The sequence below is a fragment of the Anser brachyrhynchus genome, assembly GCF_964034855.1.
Source record: "Anser brachyrhynchus genome assembly, chromosome: 5".
Taxonomy (NCBI): Eukaryota; Metazoa; Chordata; class Aves; order Anseriformes; family Anatidae; genus Anser; species Anser brachyrhynchus.
Genome location: NC_137699.1, coordinates 59,378,828 through 59,394,220, shown reverse-complemented (window position 1 = coordinate 59,394,220; position 15,393 = coordinate 59,378,828). Strand labels below are relative to the sequence as shown.

Sequence of the window (15,393 nt, the reverse complement as noted above, 5' to 3'; positions counted from 1 at the left end):
CTCTCTGCAATGCAAATAACACTACACTTGGATGAAAACAACTATTAAAATATTAACTGCAAAATGCCAAGCTTAGGAAACGGATAACTCTGCAAGGAGCTAAGGCTGGCAGACAGTGTATCCTGCTATCCTCCTGCTCCCACAGCAGAAGTTAATGAGGACCAGTTCCAAATGACGCTTATCCCATTTCCACTACAGATTACTGCTGGGGGAAGGGGAGGATGGACAGACTGGCAGTACAACCCCGTAAGTCATCTTTTCCTAATAAAACAGTGTGAATGTAGTTGCTTGGAGTATTCGAAGTAGTCTATATGGGTTTTCATGTTTGGAAGAAGTTTTTAAACCTGATCTCCACCTTATGCAAAATCATTTTCCTTGTGCTTGAACTTCTCAGGGCAGAACAGGTTGATGAAAATGATGCTCTCCACCATCTGATATGCAGTTGGTATTTGAGGGGCAATAGCTCTCACTATAAATGTCTCTGCAACTACATCCGAGAGAGATTTCCTTCCATGAGTGAATTTTTAGGATACGACATCTCATAATTACTCAGTTCACTATTCTGTTAAATAACCTGTCAGAACATGAGAAAACTCTTCGGTGTGCCTATGACTAAAAGAAGCAGTTTATCTCACTCCAAGTCAGCTTTACACATTCTGCCAGTCCCTGTAATACACAGTGAACATCTCTCCTAGTCCCTGAATCGCCTGTCAACAGCCATGGCAGAATCAAAATAACTTCTGGTAATTCATTTTAACTAGATATGGTTAAAGGTCTCTCTAGCCAAACGGAGAATAACATAGGTACTGGGTTTACAGTATATACAAGTTAGAAACAAAAAGTTCTCACTGTTATTCTAAATACAATATTCATTAGTAAATACAATAAGGTTTGGCATGTAATCCACTTAGTGATGTCTTGCAGTTTAGTAAATTACATATTTATTGTTTCATTGTAGTACCCTGAAAACCATTTATTTGGTTAAATGCTGCTACTTACTCTTAAAGCTTTTCTTATTTTTAAATAGCTGTAAGCAAACATAAGAGATCCTTTCGTCACTGAGATTAATAATAAAAACAAAACAGCCCAGTGAACTGAAGTACAAGGAGCATTTTGCTATGGAAATTACAGATTTAGGAGCTTTCACCATAATGATTTCTCATGTGAATACAAAAACAGATTCATTCTTACATTAAATCTCCTTTGTTAAAAACCTTAACGTATTCCAGAGTACTAAAAGCTGCAGAAGGTAGCCTGAAAGAGTGTGGATGTGCATAACGTGAGTACACACACTCCAGCTGGGAGCACTAGAGTTATGCCCTCAGAAAGCCTCCCCCAGCAGTCCCATACACACCTGGACATGAGTCCAGTCCCTCCCCAGGGTGGTGTACGTGTACAGACTGTCTCCTTCCACATGCTTGTCCTAATTTCTCCTCTCCTCCCTCTCACTGCCAGCTGGGAAAGAGGCGAATCACTGAACCACAATCAGTAGTGACTCCCCGTATCTGCCCTGTTCCCGCATGCTGGCACAATTCCCAAGTGCAGTCCTGACCCTCATGTCTCAGCAGTCGTCCTCATGAGGCACAAGAGGGACCCAAGTAGCCCTCTGGATTTGCCCTTACAGGGAAGAAGTAGTACAGAGGTTCAGTGACATGCACGGCTGTCTAGGACAGGGCCAGAACCCACGTCTGCCTTCAGAGCCTCGCCTCCAGTTTAAGAGAAGGCAAATAGCTGATGTGAAACCAGAGAGGAATTCTACAATTGACAGGTTTATTATAGACAGGTATGATGGACTCTGAATGATTTTCAAGGAGAGCCACCCATTTTCATTTATCTTGTCTTGCCTTTGAGGATGATTCCTGCCTCAGCACTGGTGCTGACCACCCAGTCCCACCATCTGCTACACAATTCCCAATCCCACACAAGTTAGTGAGGGGTCTGCATGAGGCTCCTTCCCACCTACTGCTGGCAAACCAGACACAACAGCAGGGTGGTGGTGGGATTAACCTGGAGCTCCCCCAGTACTCAGATTTCTTATGACTCAGGCTGGAATAAATGGTGCATCCCTATCACTTCACATACTCAGATTGAACCATTTATTTTCTCTAGAGCAACTTCACTAAAAGCAACAGTTTTGCTTCCTTGAAGACACTGTTTGCAGGTATTCTGGGCTAGAATACAGACAACTGAAAAACTCAGAGCAAAGGTTAATGTGGAAATCCTCCTGAGAGACTGATATAAAACAGTGTGCATTTCTTCTAGCAGACTATTTAAAAGATGTCAAGCTCACATTCTCTTCTGCTCAGGGACACTGGAACTGTAACCAGTGAGCCATACTAGGCAGAAGGAGCATGCTCAATTGAATAAAAGATGAAGCATTTCCTCCTAGAGTGATATCTCTGGAAACGTGACATCCTCATCTTATGAAAACCACTAGCCTCCTGTAGTCCCAGCTGATGTTAGGCAAGACCAGTTAATATTCAAACCTCTGCAGAAGGCTAATATATCCCAAGCGCCACCATTTCAATAGAGATCACAGTACCTAAAATAGCCACCACCTCGTCGTCCTGGATGACTTCTAGGGATCCTGAGACCACAAAGCAAAGCGCATCAACGCTTTCCCCAGCATGATAGATGAGGTCCCCCGGGGCACAATGGATGGTCTGAAACTCCACAGCCAGGGCTCGCAGGCAGCCGTCGCTGGCCAGCCGGAAGGCAGGGTGCTCATTAAAAACTTTCCGGTTTAGGTGCACGCAAATATCTGCTCTCATGTCCTTTGGGCAAATTGAGAGAACCTGAAGGAAAGAAAGACGAAAAATAATCAGCTAAGAACATGACACCGCAGCAGTGCGTGCTTCATGAAATAAGTGAACGGGTGGTTTCGCCTGGGTGGATCTTAAGCTTCTGGTGGGAGTTTTATCTTGAAATGGGGTAGTATTATTTTTCTACCCATCTATCACTTTGAGAACAGGTGGAAGGGTGATGTGGAACAGAGGGACTATTCTGTTATTCTTTCACACTTGCTTTCCAGAATTGCAGGTGGCACTACCGTGTCCCTTTTGTGGGTATCCCTCCAGACTCGGTGCCCAGACCATCCGCCCACTGCTATGCTCGGTCCCTGCAGGAGCACAGGATGGACACTCAGAGCTGAAGAAGCTTGAAGACATGCAAAGGCAGATCGCTCACAATCAAAACCACCAGATTTTGATTTCCCATCTGGAAACCTAGTCTTCAGAAGCATTGATGTAGGTGACCACTTACCAACGCGTATCCGAACACACCTAGGGTTTAGTTTCAGCACTGTACAGACAAATAATAAGTAACCTGCCCTGGAGGGCTTACAGACTAGAAAATCCAAAGAGTTTGAGACTAGAGTAAAAAGAAAGTACTAGGAAACCGTACGAAACGCAAAGTAAAGGTGAGTGAAAACTGCCCTGTGAAGGTGAATATGTCTTTACCACAGATCAATTAAATAAGGCCTTTAATTAAGTTCTTACCTTAAATAGCTTTCCCTATTGAAACAGTAACACAAATACACCTGAAGAAAGAAAGTGAAAACCTGTGGATCTTATTAGACATGTAAAATGAGTGTTTAATATTTGCACACCAACCTAAACACACTAGTGTCCTTATAATCCTAGAACGCATGTCCCTCGCTGTGTGGTAGCTAATTTCACTGAGAAACATATAAAGCCTTGTAAAGTTTTGCTAAGATAAATAATGGAAAAAGGAATAAGATGAAGAGCGCTTGGAAGACTCATGTAAAGAAGAATGCAGATCAATCATACTGATTAATTTCTTACTGTATGGAATTAATCTGGCAGCTTGCTCTGCAGACAGTGTGGAAGAGAGGGACATTGGGTCAATGCACTGGCTACCACTGAATAATAGCACGTAGAGGGAGACTCTCGTAACCCTGAATAAGCTTTGAGGCGAATAGTCATATTAACTCAGAAGTAAAGCCATGACTTTCATTTCTGTTTAATGCAGAAGAGGTATAAAACATATTATGGTAATGTATTACTTAGAGATCCGAAAGCACAGAATGAGAAAATAATAAACAATTTCTAGTTTAATTAATAACCTTTAGTCTCTTTCTTACCTCAATAGATCAATAGACAACCCAAGTACCTGTTTGCACATAGATGCACAGATTCCCAGGCTAGAAGGGGTTACTGCAACTATCTGCACTAATCTCTTGCATTATGGGTCAACTCAGACTTTTCATATCAATCCCAGAATACCTGGTAAAATTATTAAAATTATAGCCTAGTAGGCCTTGATTTAATGCCTTCAAATTATATGGGTTAGTTGTTCCAATGGAGAGCTACCCTCTCTTTTCAAACTTGCTGTTTCTAAACTGATTTTTTTTTTTCATCTAACAGCCAGAGGACCATATCATATTGTTCTGATAAAAGGCTTGCAAACACCAGAAATCTTTTCCACATTCAGTTGTTTATAGAATCCGGCCAAGTTATCTTGAAATCTTATCTTGAATAAACAAGAGAGACGACGCTTCCTGTGTCTAACACTGTGAAGCACAGTATCTCTTTGGAAACTTCCCCATAGCATGAGGTTTTCTCACTTCAAACCACCATCCCAGATCTAACAGCTAATTAGTTCACATTTGCTTTGATAGAGACTAGGTTAACTTTGCTTAAAGCTATTTTTCTGTAATCAAATGGTGTAAAGAACAAGTTCAAATACCCTGCCTACATCTGTTTTATCATAAAAACTAGTAATAAACACATCTGACAAGACATATTCTCCATAAACCATTATTTGCATTAGTAATAATGTCTTGTCTGAGTCACTGGTGACCATATCCCTTATCATCTTTTCCATAATATTATTAGGGGCAAATGTCAGTTTTACAAGCTTACACTTACCTGAGTCATTCCATTTACCATGAGAAATATGGAGACACCTTAGTTTTTTCAGTTAAAAAAACTACTTCTGGATCAAAAACTTCTGGATCAAACAGAAAGTTCATCTTTGTTTTAAAATATAAAAATGCCACCTTTCTTCTTAGTAATAATTGAATGAAAAAATGTGCTTTCTTTGGCATAATGATGGATGATTTTTAACATTTTTATCTACTGTTGGGCCTAAATCATTTTTAGGAATGTTTTCACTAATGTAACTGCTTTTGACATAACAAGGCCACGAGCCGTGAATTCTCAAACACTGCTCTTAGGAAAAAATATGTGTATTTGATTTACAAATTCTGTCTTTTAAGCTTCCAAACTGCAGGAATAATAGTTGAAAATTTTCTTAAATGCATCCAAAATTGATTAACCGTTGCAGAGGATGTTACTGTAAAGTCCAGACATGTTCCAGGACCCTTTGTTTTTTTAAGTGTAAATTAACTGTGTCCCTGAAGAATAAAAGCCACTCGGATGCAAAGTAGCATACTGTTTCCTCACAAATACAGAGGTAAGTACAGGGAACTAGAAGTGAGCAATCAAAGCATTACTCTTTTTGTAGCTACAGCAAACGTATTCATCATCACATCTTGTAAAAGGAAGAGTCAGAAAAAAAATCCATTGCACAGAAAAAGCCAGTCTTTAGCATACTTCAGGAATTCACTGATGTCATGATGAAATGATTCTCCTAATGACATATTACTGTATGGAGATTTAACTTATCAACAAGTACAACAGTAAATGAGGAATGACCCAAGAGTTAGCCACAGATGAATAGTTTTTATTTCAGTTTTATTGTCTGCTACTCTGCTAGTACTGAGATCTGAGAATGAAAAGGATGACAACTAAAGAAATATTTAATATTGAAAGACTTGGCAAAGGGGCTTTGACTGATCAAGACAAATGTAGATATACACAGGGGGCGGGGGAGCAGGACAAAGAAAGACAATCTCAATATTAAGTTATGTGTTTTCTGTATGCTCCAAGGACAGGACTTCATGAGCTCCAACCTGACTTTGCAGCACTACTTTTTGTGTTTACAAATACCAACATCATGAATTCAGGAGAATACTCACAGACGCCATCGGCTTCTCTGACTATTAGCTATACTGTAAAAAGGGATCGTGGGTGACACAGATTAGGAGTAATTTTCTTGCTTCCATAAAAGACATAATGTGATATAGGATCACACAGAAGCATTTGGAAGCTAACGATAAACATTCCAAAGATCATAAGAGCAGAAAATGATAAAATGAGCACCTCAATTTCAGATAAACATGCTTCTGAAAATGATCCTTTATTGGTAACACAAGAATTAGACATTCCTCTTGTGAAATGCTTACTAAGATCTCAGCATTTTTAAGGCAGCATGCAGCTAAAAAGACACAAACTAGTAGCAACTTGGTTGTAGGTAAGTCTATATGGTGAAACAAATGCAACACGTGGGTGTAAAGAAAAATTCAGTTTAATGGAGAAGATAAACTGTAATGCCCAGTTGATTGTTTCACTGTTAGGGAAATGTCTCTGGCATTTATGTTAGCAGAGGGAAAGTTCAGCTGGGACTTTTGCTCAAGTCTGTGTATTCTTTCAGCAGCATATCAAGAAACCACCAAGACAAGTTTCTGAAGAGAAAATTTCCTTAGAGGTTTCAAGACCTTTCTCAGTGAAAGCTGTAGTTTATAAGTAAGGAAGGATATGAAGGTTGCTGACTGCAATGCTTTTACTAACTGATGGTTTTGGAGCACACGACTTGGAGCAGGCTGCCTGCAGGGACCAGATGCTTGTGCTGCTACAGAAATTGCTCCATAATAAATCTGTAGCCACAGACTTTGCAGTCAGCTTTCCCATATGCATCCAACCATCATAAAAGAACAGAACCTGCTATGTTTTGAAACAAAATCAGAGGAGAAAGCTGAAGCCTCCCCAGAGGAAAACCTTCTCTGTCTGCATAAGCTGCATGTATTTCTAACTGAAAAGAAGCTAGGCTTCATGCCACATGTGAACAGTGCACATGTATCCACAAAGATCTGAACCATTATAAAGCTGAGAGAAGAGAAAGCAAAGCACAGAATAACACTTATTACATCCCTTATCTGTGTAGAATTAAGCCTCCTCAAAGTCAGTATAAAACAACTGCTGGGCTTTGCCACCAGCACTCTCCTGCCTGGCACCCAGTTGATACAAACCCCAGCACAAGGGGACTCAGTGCAGAGATTCAGCACTGGCATCACCTCCAGAACACCCTACAGAGTATGTAAAATGCTGGTGGTGAGTGAAAAGCTTGTGGTCGATGCAAGAGATGGGGAAATGCAGTAACCAGCTCTGGAAGACTCACAGGAATTGGCACAAAATGTCTCACTATCTTTTCTACTTAAGATCTGGAAGGGGGTGGGGTGTTAAAATTCCAAAGGAAGTTCAATCTGATTTTTTTCCTCTCCCATCCATTTCCTCAGCATGCTCAGGCAGTTTAAGATAAGCCCCTTGAACAGTTCAAAGAACTCCACAGGGAGCAGAGATTATGAAGAACTCAAAGAAAAACAAATGAATCGAAACAAAAACTGTACAGATTAAGAATGTGTCCAAATAATAGCTTTTAGGAAGGGTTTAAGTATTTTTTTTTAAACCTTCCCCAGCTAGAAAACACTACGGGATGGCTTAAACAAATATTACAGAATCTGTTAAGACTTGTTAACAAAGAGGACAGGGACCAGTGAATCATGAATGGTATCTATTTGCAATTCTCTTTCAGCACACAAAATTCTCACTTTCTCGGGGTTGTAGCTAGGAGATATATTGACTGATGTTCAAATGAAGAGCTTAGGCAGTCTTAGCAGAAGAATAACAAGGACCATTTCTTAAATGAGTAACAGTAGCAAGTATCGGAGACATTTTGCAATGTCAACTTCAATAATAAACTCTTCTGACTTCTAACCTGCTATATATTCCACAGATCTCTCTTTATTTTGTGGAGAAAGGCCATTCTGGGTTCTCAGACATATTCAGCACTTATAATCAAGGTCAGACCTTTAAGAAAAAAAAGAAAGAAAGAAAGAAAGAAACAAACAAAAGCACTATTTTCTAGGCACCTGAACAAATTATTCAGATTTTTCGAAGGTTTTGGCTCATTTGAGCATTGAATTCTTTTGCAGACATGGCTAAAAGTGTTACATTTGGCACTGAACTGGAGCCAAAGAGACAAAGGTAAGAAAACAGCTGATGAGCAAATCACAGAACATTTTCCTGTAATAATCAGATAATTTTGGAAGTAGATCAAAGGTGATGTATGCAACTGAGCAGTTATTAACCCTGCATGCATTAGGGTAATCTTTAATACATCATTGAATATCTTGGCACTAAGAATTGAATCTAAGCAGCAATGGTGTGTTCCATTTTAAATGCACTGCCTAACATCCAAGGTCACTTGGATTTAGCTGCTCAGATCTGAAAATCAAGCCTAGTAAGGTCCACTTGTTTTTCTTATTGATGATACATGACCTGAACCAGTGATCAAAATGCTTAGATTTAGTACTACAGTAATAAAATTAACCACATTTTAACTGAGTAAGAAGTTAGAGACATTCAAAAAGTCCTAGAAACTGCTCTAGATCATGTTAAATTCAATATTGTCAACACAGATGGAGTCTGACTAAAGGTCTGAAAAACCATGGAAGGATGAGAAGCAGCACAATGTGTTTTAAGAATTCAACTGGTTCACCAAGACAGTACCTGTTGTATAATGCACTGAGAAATGTAGCAAGAAGCACACTAAAAAACATCCATTGATGACACAGTAGCAGATCCCAGGTTGTCTAAGTTTCAGAACAGTTAAGGATTTTATTGTGTTCGGTTTTGCTATAACACAATAGTTACATGACCTTCTGATGGGGCAAAGGATAGCAGACTAAAGGGCTTTATCATACAAATCTGCTTTTTGGGTAACAGAAAGCAAAATAAACATCAAAAAGAATATGGCTTACATCAAAGCATCTCTCAAGATCTTCAAGATTGTTTGGATTGACAACTTTTGGCACAAAGGTCACCCTTGGAAGAACGGAGTTGATCAATGGGTTTTATTTCATGCTTCTGCTGACTGTGGCTTAATTTTTTAACATGCAGCATTATGTAAAGATATCATTCAAGGGTAAAAGTATTAAGAAAACAGATCAGAAGAAGACAGAATCACAGAACGGTTGAGGTTGGAAGGGACGTCTGGAAGTCCCTTAGATGTGGTCATTCCCCTAAGATGTGGTCTCCGGAACTGACAGCCCCCTGTCAGTTCCATCCCCTTGGTGGCCGTGCTTAGGAAAACATCCGACCCATCCAGGCAGGTATTTCTTCCCCCAGGCAAAAAGTTCATGAGCTGCTCTACAGCCATGGTTTATAGACTTGGTGTTTCCTCAAGTATGAGAGGTTCATAGTTTAATCTCTGTCAACCCAAACTCAACACATCCAAGAGGAAGAGATCATTGTGGATAATCTTTCCTGGCTCTGCACAGTGCATGCTCTATGTAAACGATCCATACCATCCATTAAGGTGAAACAGAAAGCCCCACTGGTGCACAGGCCCTGCACTTGGACCTGTGTGAAGAACAGTGAGACCCTGACCATCTCTCCTGCAGCCCGCTCTCCAAAGAATTGTGGATTGCAACTGTACCTGGTCCTAGCTCAGCTCTGTGAGGTGAAGGGAGACTTCTTGTTCACCTCGTCCCGATCTGCAAGGAACGACCAACAACCCCGCCTCTACAACGAAACAAAAATACTTGTCCAAATGGTTTTTACCTTCCCTCTTCAGCAGGGGATTGTATGTAGCTGTCACACCTAATTTTGTAGAAGTTCTCTTTGGCCATGAAGCTTGGAAGCCTTCTACCCCGGTCATCCAGGAGAAAATCCAGCCAGCACTTACAGACACCTCTATGTGATGGGGCACTGTAGGAATGGCAGCCTCATTCCACTAGTTTTCTCAGGGTAATGCTAATTCTTACTACAGCTCTTGAAGATCCTATTAACAGCAAACACAACTAAACTGCACTGTACTTATGTAGATTAAATGTTTAATAAAGTTACAACCTGAGTCTATTTACCATAAACCTATCCCTCCTGAAGGAAAGCTTAGTGGGCCAGCAATGAATAGTTTTAACACTGTGTTGTTTTCCCACGATTTCTATTTCAGTCATTTCAATGTGGAATTGGCTCTCATTTGAATCGACATTGATGCTTAGGTTCATACTAAATAGAACCTTTTTTTTATTTCAACCTATGGCTTTTCTGAACAAATGGACTGTTAAAACATGACAGACATTTATTTAATTGCTTTCTGAGCAAATCCTAAGCCATACAACAGCATGGAGGTCAAGAAGGAAAAATCTTTGGGTTTTACTGACATTTCAGAACATTATCATTAGATGAGACCTTGAGACATCTGCATGTAAGTTAATGGTTGTTCTGCTTTCATGTATAATGACCTATTTCTCACAGAAGAGCTAATACCTATAAATTTTTCATTTGCTGCCTAGTAGATTTCAATAAAAACTTAAGAGGTTTGAATTCAGTGTGTGTTTCATAGATTATTACTGTAAAGAATGTTTTCCTGCTAAAAATTGGCCATATACAGAGAATGCACTGGTTCCTTTTATAACTCTCTCTCAAAAAACATATTCTGCTGTGTGATAAATACTGTTTAAGTATATAAAGGCATCTTAGTTTTCTCATGTTCTTAGTTCTGCTCATTATTAGATGAATAACCCTGAAACCTGTAGCATTAAACATAAAAATAAACTCCATCTTGTCTGAGCCACTGTTAACTGCAGGAGATAGAGTCCATGTGCATGTACTACATACATCATCCCAGCTGTCACAGGAGGGCTCTAATGTTTAAGTGATTTAAGATTATGGATCATAGGCCACTTGCTTCCTCTTAAGTAATAATAATAAATACACTAATGCTTTTAGTGTCATTGTTAATTCCTTATTTGTGAACACTCAGAGACACGCTGAAGTGCTGTGGTTTGAAGATGGGATTTGAAGATGAGCTATTCCCAAGAGGAACAGGGAAGCCTATGCTTAAGGCACCATTGCTCCAGTGTGGGAGAACAAGACCTCTTCCACGTAATGACAACCAATGGGGGCTTTAAAACAAAGTTCTGTTTGGGACAGCCTGTTCTCACGAGCAGCAAGGACTAGATCCTCATTAAACTTTCTCCATGTGTAACTTCTGCTTTGCCTTCAGAGCATATCTGATAAAGGATTCATCCTTCCTGATTTTAGCCAAGATCGTCTTTGGGACTACACACCGAATGTGTCGTTCAAAGATAGATATTTGAGTTCTGACGCAAGAAATCTACACATGTTAAATGGTAGGAATTCCAATTAAGTTATGAACTATATTTTAATTTCAAGCATATGAATTTAAAATCTTTAGTTATCAAAGAAACACATACACGTATCTATTTTTAGTCCTTCAAATTGCTAGGATGGTTCATCACCATAGGAACCTACTGTAACACTCGTACAAGAAATTTCATTCTTGCGTACGTTAATCTTCTTGTCCTTTGAATTTGGATTTCAAAACAAAGCCATTTCAACATGCTGAGTGACTGAATGAAATGTATTATAAATTTGTGGCAAATGATGTTGCAAAACACCTTCCATTGTGACAACGCAGATGTATTTGGAACAATTTAGGATGTAATAATGTATGTTAGGTTGAAAAACATCCATTGATGGTGGAAACTGTCTGAGCTGTCTGATGGAAGCTGAAAAGTTTAGAAATTCCTCGCTAATTACCATGTGTCATGAGCACACATGTTTTGCAGCAAAATACGAAGCTTATTGAAAGGTTCATAAAAATTAAGGAGAATGGGAAATCATTTGATGCAAAAATATCCAGACAACAGACAGGTCAGAGTCTCATTATTGGAGCTCTGAAATCCAGACTGGAAGGAGCCCCTAAGGTCGTGTCCAGACTGTCAGACAAAGCAGTGCAGAGAAGCTAGTCAAGACCTGGGGTAGCAATCCCATTTTCCAACATACACTGAAGCACTGTCTGGATTTAGCAGCTGAGCTGCAGGTACAGTGTAGTCCTGCTAGCCCCACTGTGTCTATGGGAATAAATCTGACTCTACGCCTGTGTACCCTGGGGGTCCCTATAGTGTGCTCCCATCCCCTTGCTGCTCTAGGGATTGTACAGATGGTTTCAACTTAAATGCAGAGGGTTTTACAACAGGCTTGAAGGGCTAATGAAGGAACTAATGCGAGAGGAAGGATCCACTCTACATGACTAGTCTCTGGAATTGTATCAATGTTCCCATCATTTCTCAGCTAGGATTTACAACATTTTCTAATTTGTTTTGGTGAAGCACATCACAACACTGTCCTGAGTGGAGATAAACATAGGAAAGCTGCCCTTTTACATAACAGCCTTCTTTCTACCCTTACCCTAAAACAAATCCTCACTTTGACTAATGTTCTGAAGTCAAAAGCAAACTGCTACACTTGTACAGACTTGGGGATGCTCAGTGCGGGCACTAAAGGCTGCTGGTGCTGTTGCTTTTGCAGACTTGCAGGCTGTAGGGGATACAAAATACCAACATATTCAAACCGGTGCTCAAGTTCTTACGTTTATCTTGTCTCTGTTCTTCTGTAACATTGGCTTTTCTGGGAAGTTCGATTAGATGCAACTATTGATGTCCAGATGCAGAAGTTCCTGAAATCCTTCCACTGTTATAAATAGGTTTTGGATCCACGCCTAAGCTTAGGCAAGTCTTTACCAAGGGAAAATTGTTAAAAACCTAAGTCACAGATTTTACAGTCATATTAATTATCTAGCTAAGCAGCCATTACTATCTTACAGACCAGAGAACACTGCTTACCACGAGCTGAAGATTATGGCTCTAACTGCATTTTTATAATCTATAAAACCGGACATGCGGAAACTATGGAAGGAAATTTCAGTAATTAAAGCATAGGTTTTCCTCATTAACTGCAAAGCATCATTAAAATCTAATGAAACTGTAGCAGAATAATACAGTATACTGGCTCAACTGCAAGGAGATAAATGCAAATGAGAGTTGAATTTTCACATGTTTTTGAGTTTACACAAAAAGGCTGAATGCATTTACAGTAGTTTACAATAGAAAAGCTCACTGTTAACATTGTATGAATCAGCATTTGGAAGTTAGGGTATTAGTGTATAAGAAATTAACATATTAAAGAATGTGGTACACTGAAGTACAAGAACCAAAGAAATCAAAATCTGTGTTGCTTAACACTTTTATATTTGCGATGGTAAACTGAATTTCATTGCAGAAAATGAGTATGATAACTGTCGTTGCATCAGTATGATGTAAGACTAAATTTGTCGGTGTAGCAACTTATCTTGGCATATCCGAACAAGCTGCATCATCATACCACATTATACAAGAGATTCGGCCAAAGCAAGAACTTCAAAGCTCTGTGAACACTATTCATTTTAGGACATTAATGTGCTACGACACTTCCTCGCCCTCCCTCGGAATATTGCCTTCTAAGTTCTCAGACGTTAAATCTTCATGGAAACTGAAGCCTGAATGCCTTATTTCAGCTGATGTGTATCAGCTCCATGGAAGTCAAAGGAGCATCCCCAATCTCCACTGAACAAAAAACTAGACTTAGATCTGTCATATCTTACCTACATTCAAGGTATTGCAGGTGGAAACCCTCCCATCTGACTTCAGCTCTCTAAAATATCCAGTCCAAGGCTAGACAGACTCCACTACACAAGTCTTGGAGACAGAGGCCCTGAGGACAATTCACTAGGTCTGTCCTGGAACAGAATGGATGAATCACTCTGAAGACAACTTTTTCCTTTACTTGACTTTCGATGACATCTAAATGACCAGTCCTTTCTGAAGGCTAAAGTCAAGTAGGACCCAGCACAGATGTCAGCAGTAATACGTTTTTAGTATCTCCCTACCAAAGGCCTTAAGTTCTAAGTGAGAGATTTCAGCTCAAGAAGATCAATCACTACTGCCATTAAATCCTATACTAATTAGGTTGATGACGATGTCCTGGGCATCAGCAACAGGTCCAAGCCAATCAAGCATTTCATTGCAACTCACAGATACCAATACTTTTCAGAATAATACTGATGTAGGTTTGACATTAAATTATGTCCTCAGACTAATTTGAAGACCAATTTCCTGTTGATTTCAATAGTTAAGTACATTAAAATTGTTTAGTATTTTGGTAAAGTCAAACTAGAAGACAGAAAACATTTACCATAATGAAAAATAAAGGCATATTTCCAAAGCAGCACAACTTTTTTTAAAACATCCATTTTTTGATCCAATGACAACCACAATAATGGAGTAGCATGCAGTTAAGACTTTGTTAGTAAGTTATATGCTGTTATACAGTTCTGTTTCTAAGGAAGTACACAATGGACACAAACTCTTGCTATCCAAATTGTTACCTCATGTACTCATACCTTCTCTGTGTCAATTCCTTTAGACATGGACCAGGTTGAGACAATATAATCCATGACTCTTTCACTAAGGCCTTTTGGGACTTGATATAATTTCAGGAAATCTCTCACATTGTTAAGCATCTCATGGTATCGGTTGGTGTTGGCATACATCTGCTGGAAAATGGTTGTGACATTTCCAAAAATAGTTGCATAAAGAAGAGCTGAAAAAAAACCCACAAAGATAATTAAAAATAAATATGCATGCTCCAGTAAAATGCTATTCATAATTAAAGAATAATTTCAAATAAATTGATGCATGGTTACAAATTAATACAAATGTATAGGAGTGAAGGTGTAAACTGAAGATTTCAGTTTATGGACACAGTCTCACATGTGTACACATAGAGTTATTTATTGAACCTACCCATAGAACTCATATAGCCAGTCAAAGCGTGTTAACTTACAGAATCAATCACAAAGAGAATGTCGACACAAGGAGTTATTCAAAAACAGCTAGCACATTTTTCAACTCTACACCCTGTACTAATCCAAACTGATTTTCAAGTGTAGCTGAAGCCTGCCAATAACCTTGATGGCATCATCCCATCAACGTGGCTCTCACGTGAGATCAGCTAGCACATGCCACATGTGGAGTGGCCTCAGTTCCAAAAAAAATGAAATGAAATGGAGGAGAAAGGAACCTGGGAAGCCTTGCAATGGGATACTTATAGAAACAGGCCCTCTGTCAATAGCCAAGGGGTACACAAGACAGACTCGGAGTTGCACTTCATAGTCCAATTTTACAGCCAGTCCCAAGCAGATGACTTGGGTATGTCATGTCAACTCCAGATGTCAGAAAATAATTATTTCAAAAGGAGAAAAATGAGATTAGCAAACAATGGGAAGTCCCATGTGTACCTCACTGCCACTAAGGCAGGAGGAGGACACAGTAAAGTAGGAACCAGTACTTCAAACCCACTCCTGGCATTGCCTCTGCTGGTCTGATTCTCTCTTTTCCAACTGTGC

General features: G+C 39.5%; 1 protein-coding gene across 5 annotated transcripts in view; it reads right to left on the bottom strand.

Moving 5' to 3' along the window:
- KCNH5 (potassium voltage-gated channel subfamily H member 5) overlaps positions 1-15,393 on the bottom strand; it is a 165,454-nt gene that overhangs the window by 47,125 nt on the left and 102,936 nt on the right. For all 5 annotated transcript variants that reach the window (XR_013952402.1, XR_013952403.1, XM_080596361.1 and 2 more), the window contains exons 8-9: positions 14,389-14,588; positions 2,543-2,795 (exon numbers count right to left, since the gene is read on the bottom strand). Coding sequence is in view for 3 of the 5 variants with exons in the window: in XM_080596361.1 (XP_080452487.1) it covers positions 2,543-2,795; positions 14,389-14,588 (453 nt within the window). In the remaining 2 variants the exon portion in view is untranslated. The remainder of the gene's footprint in view (positions 1-2,542; positions 2,796-14,388; positions 14,589-15,393) is intronic.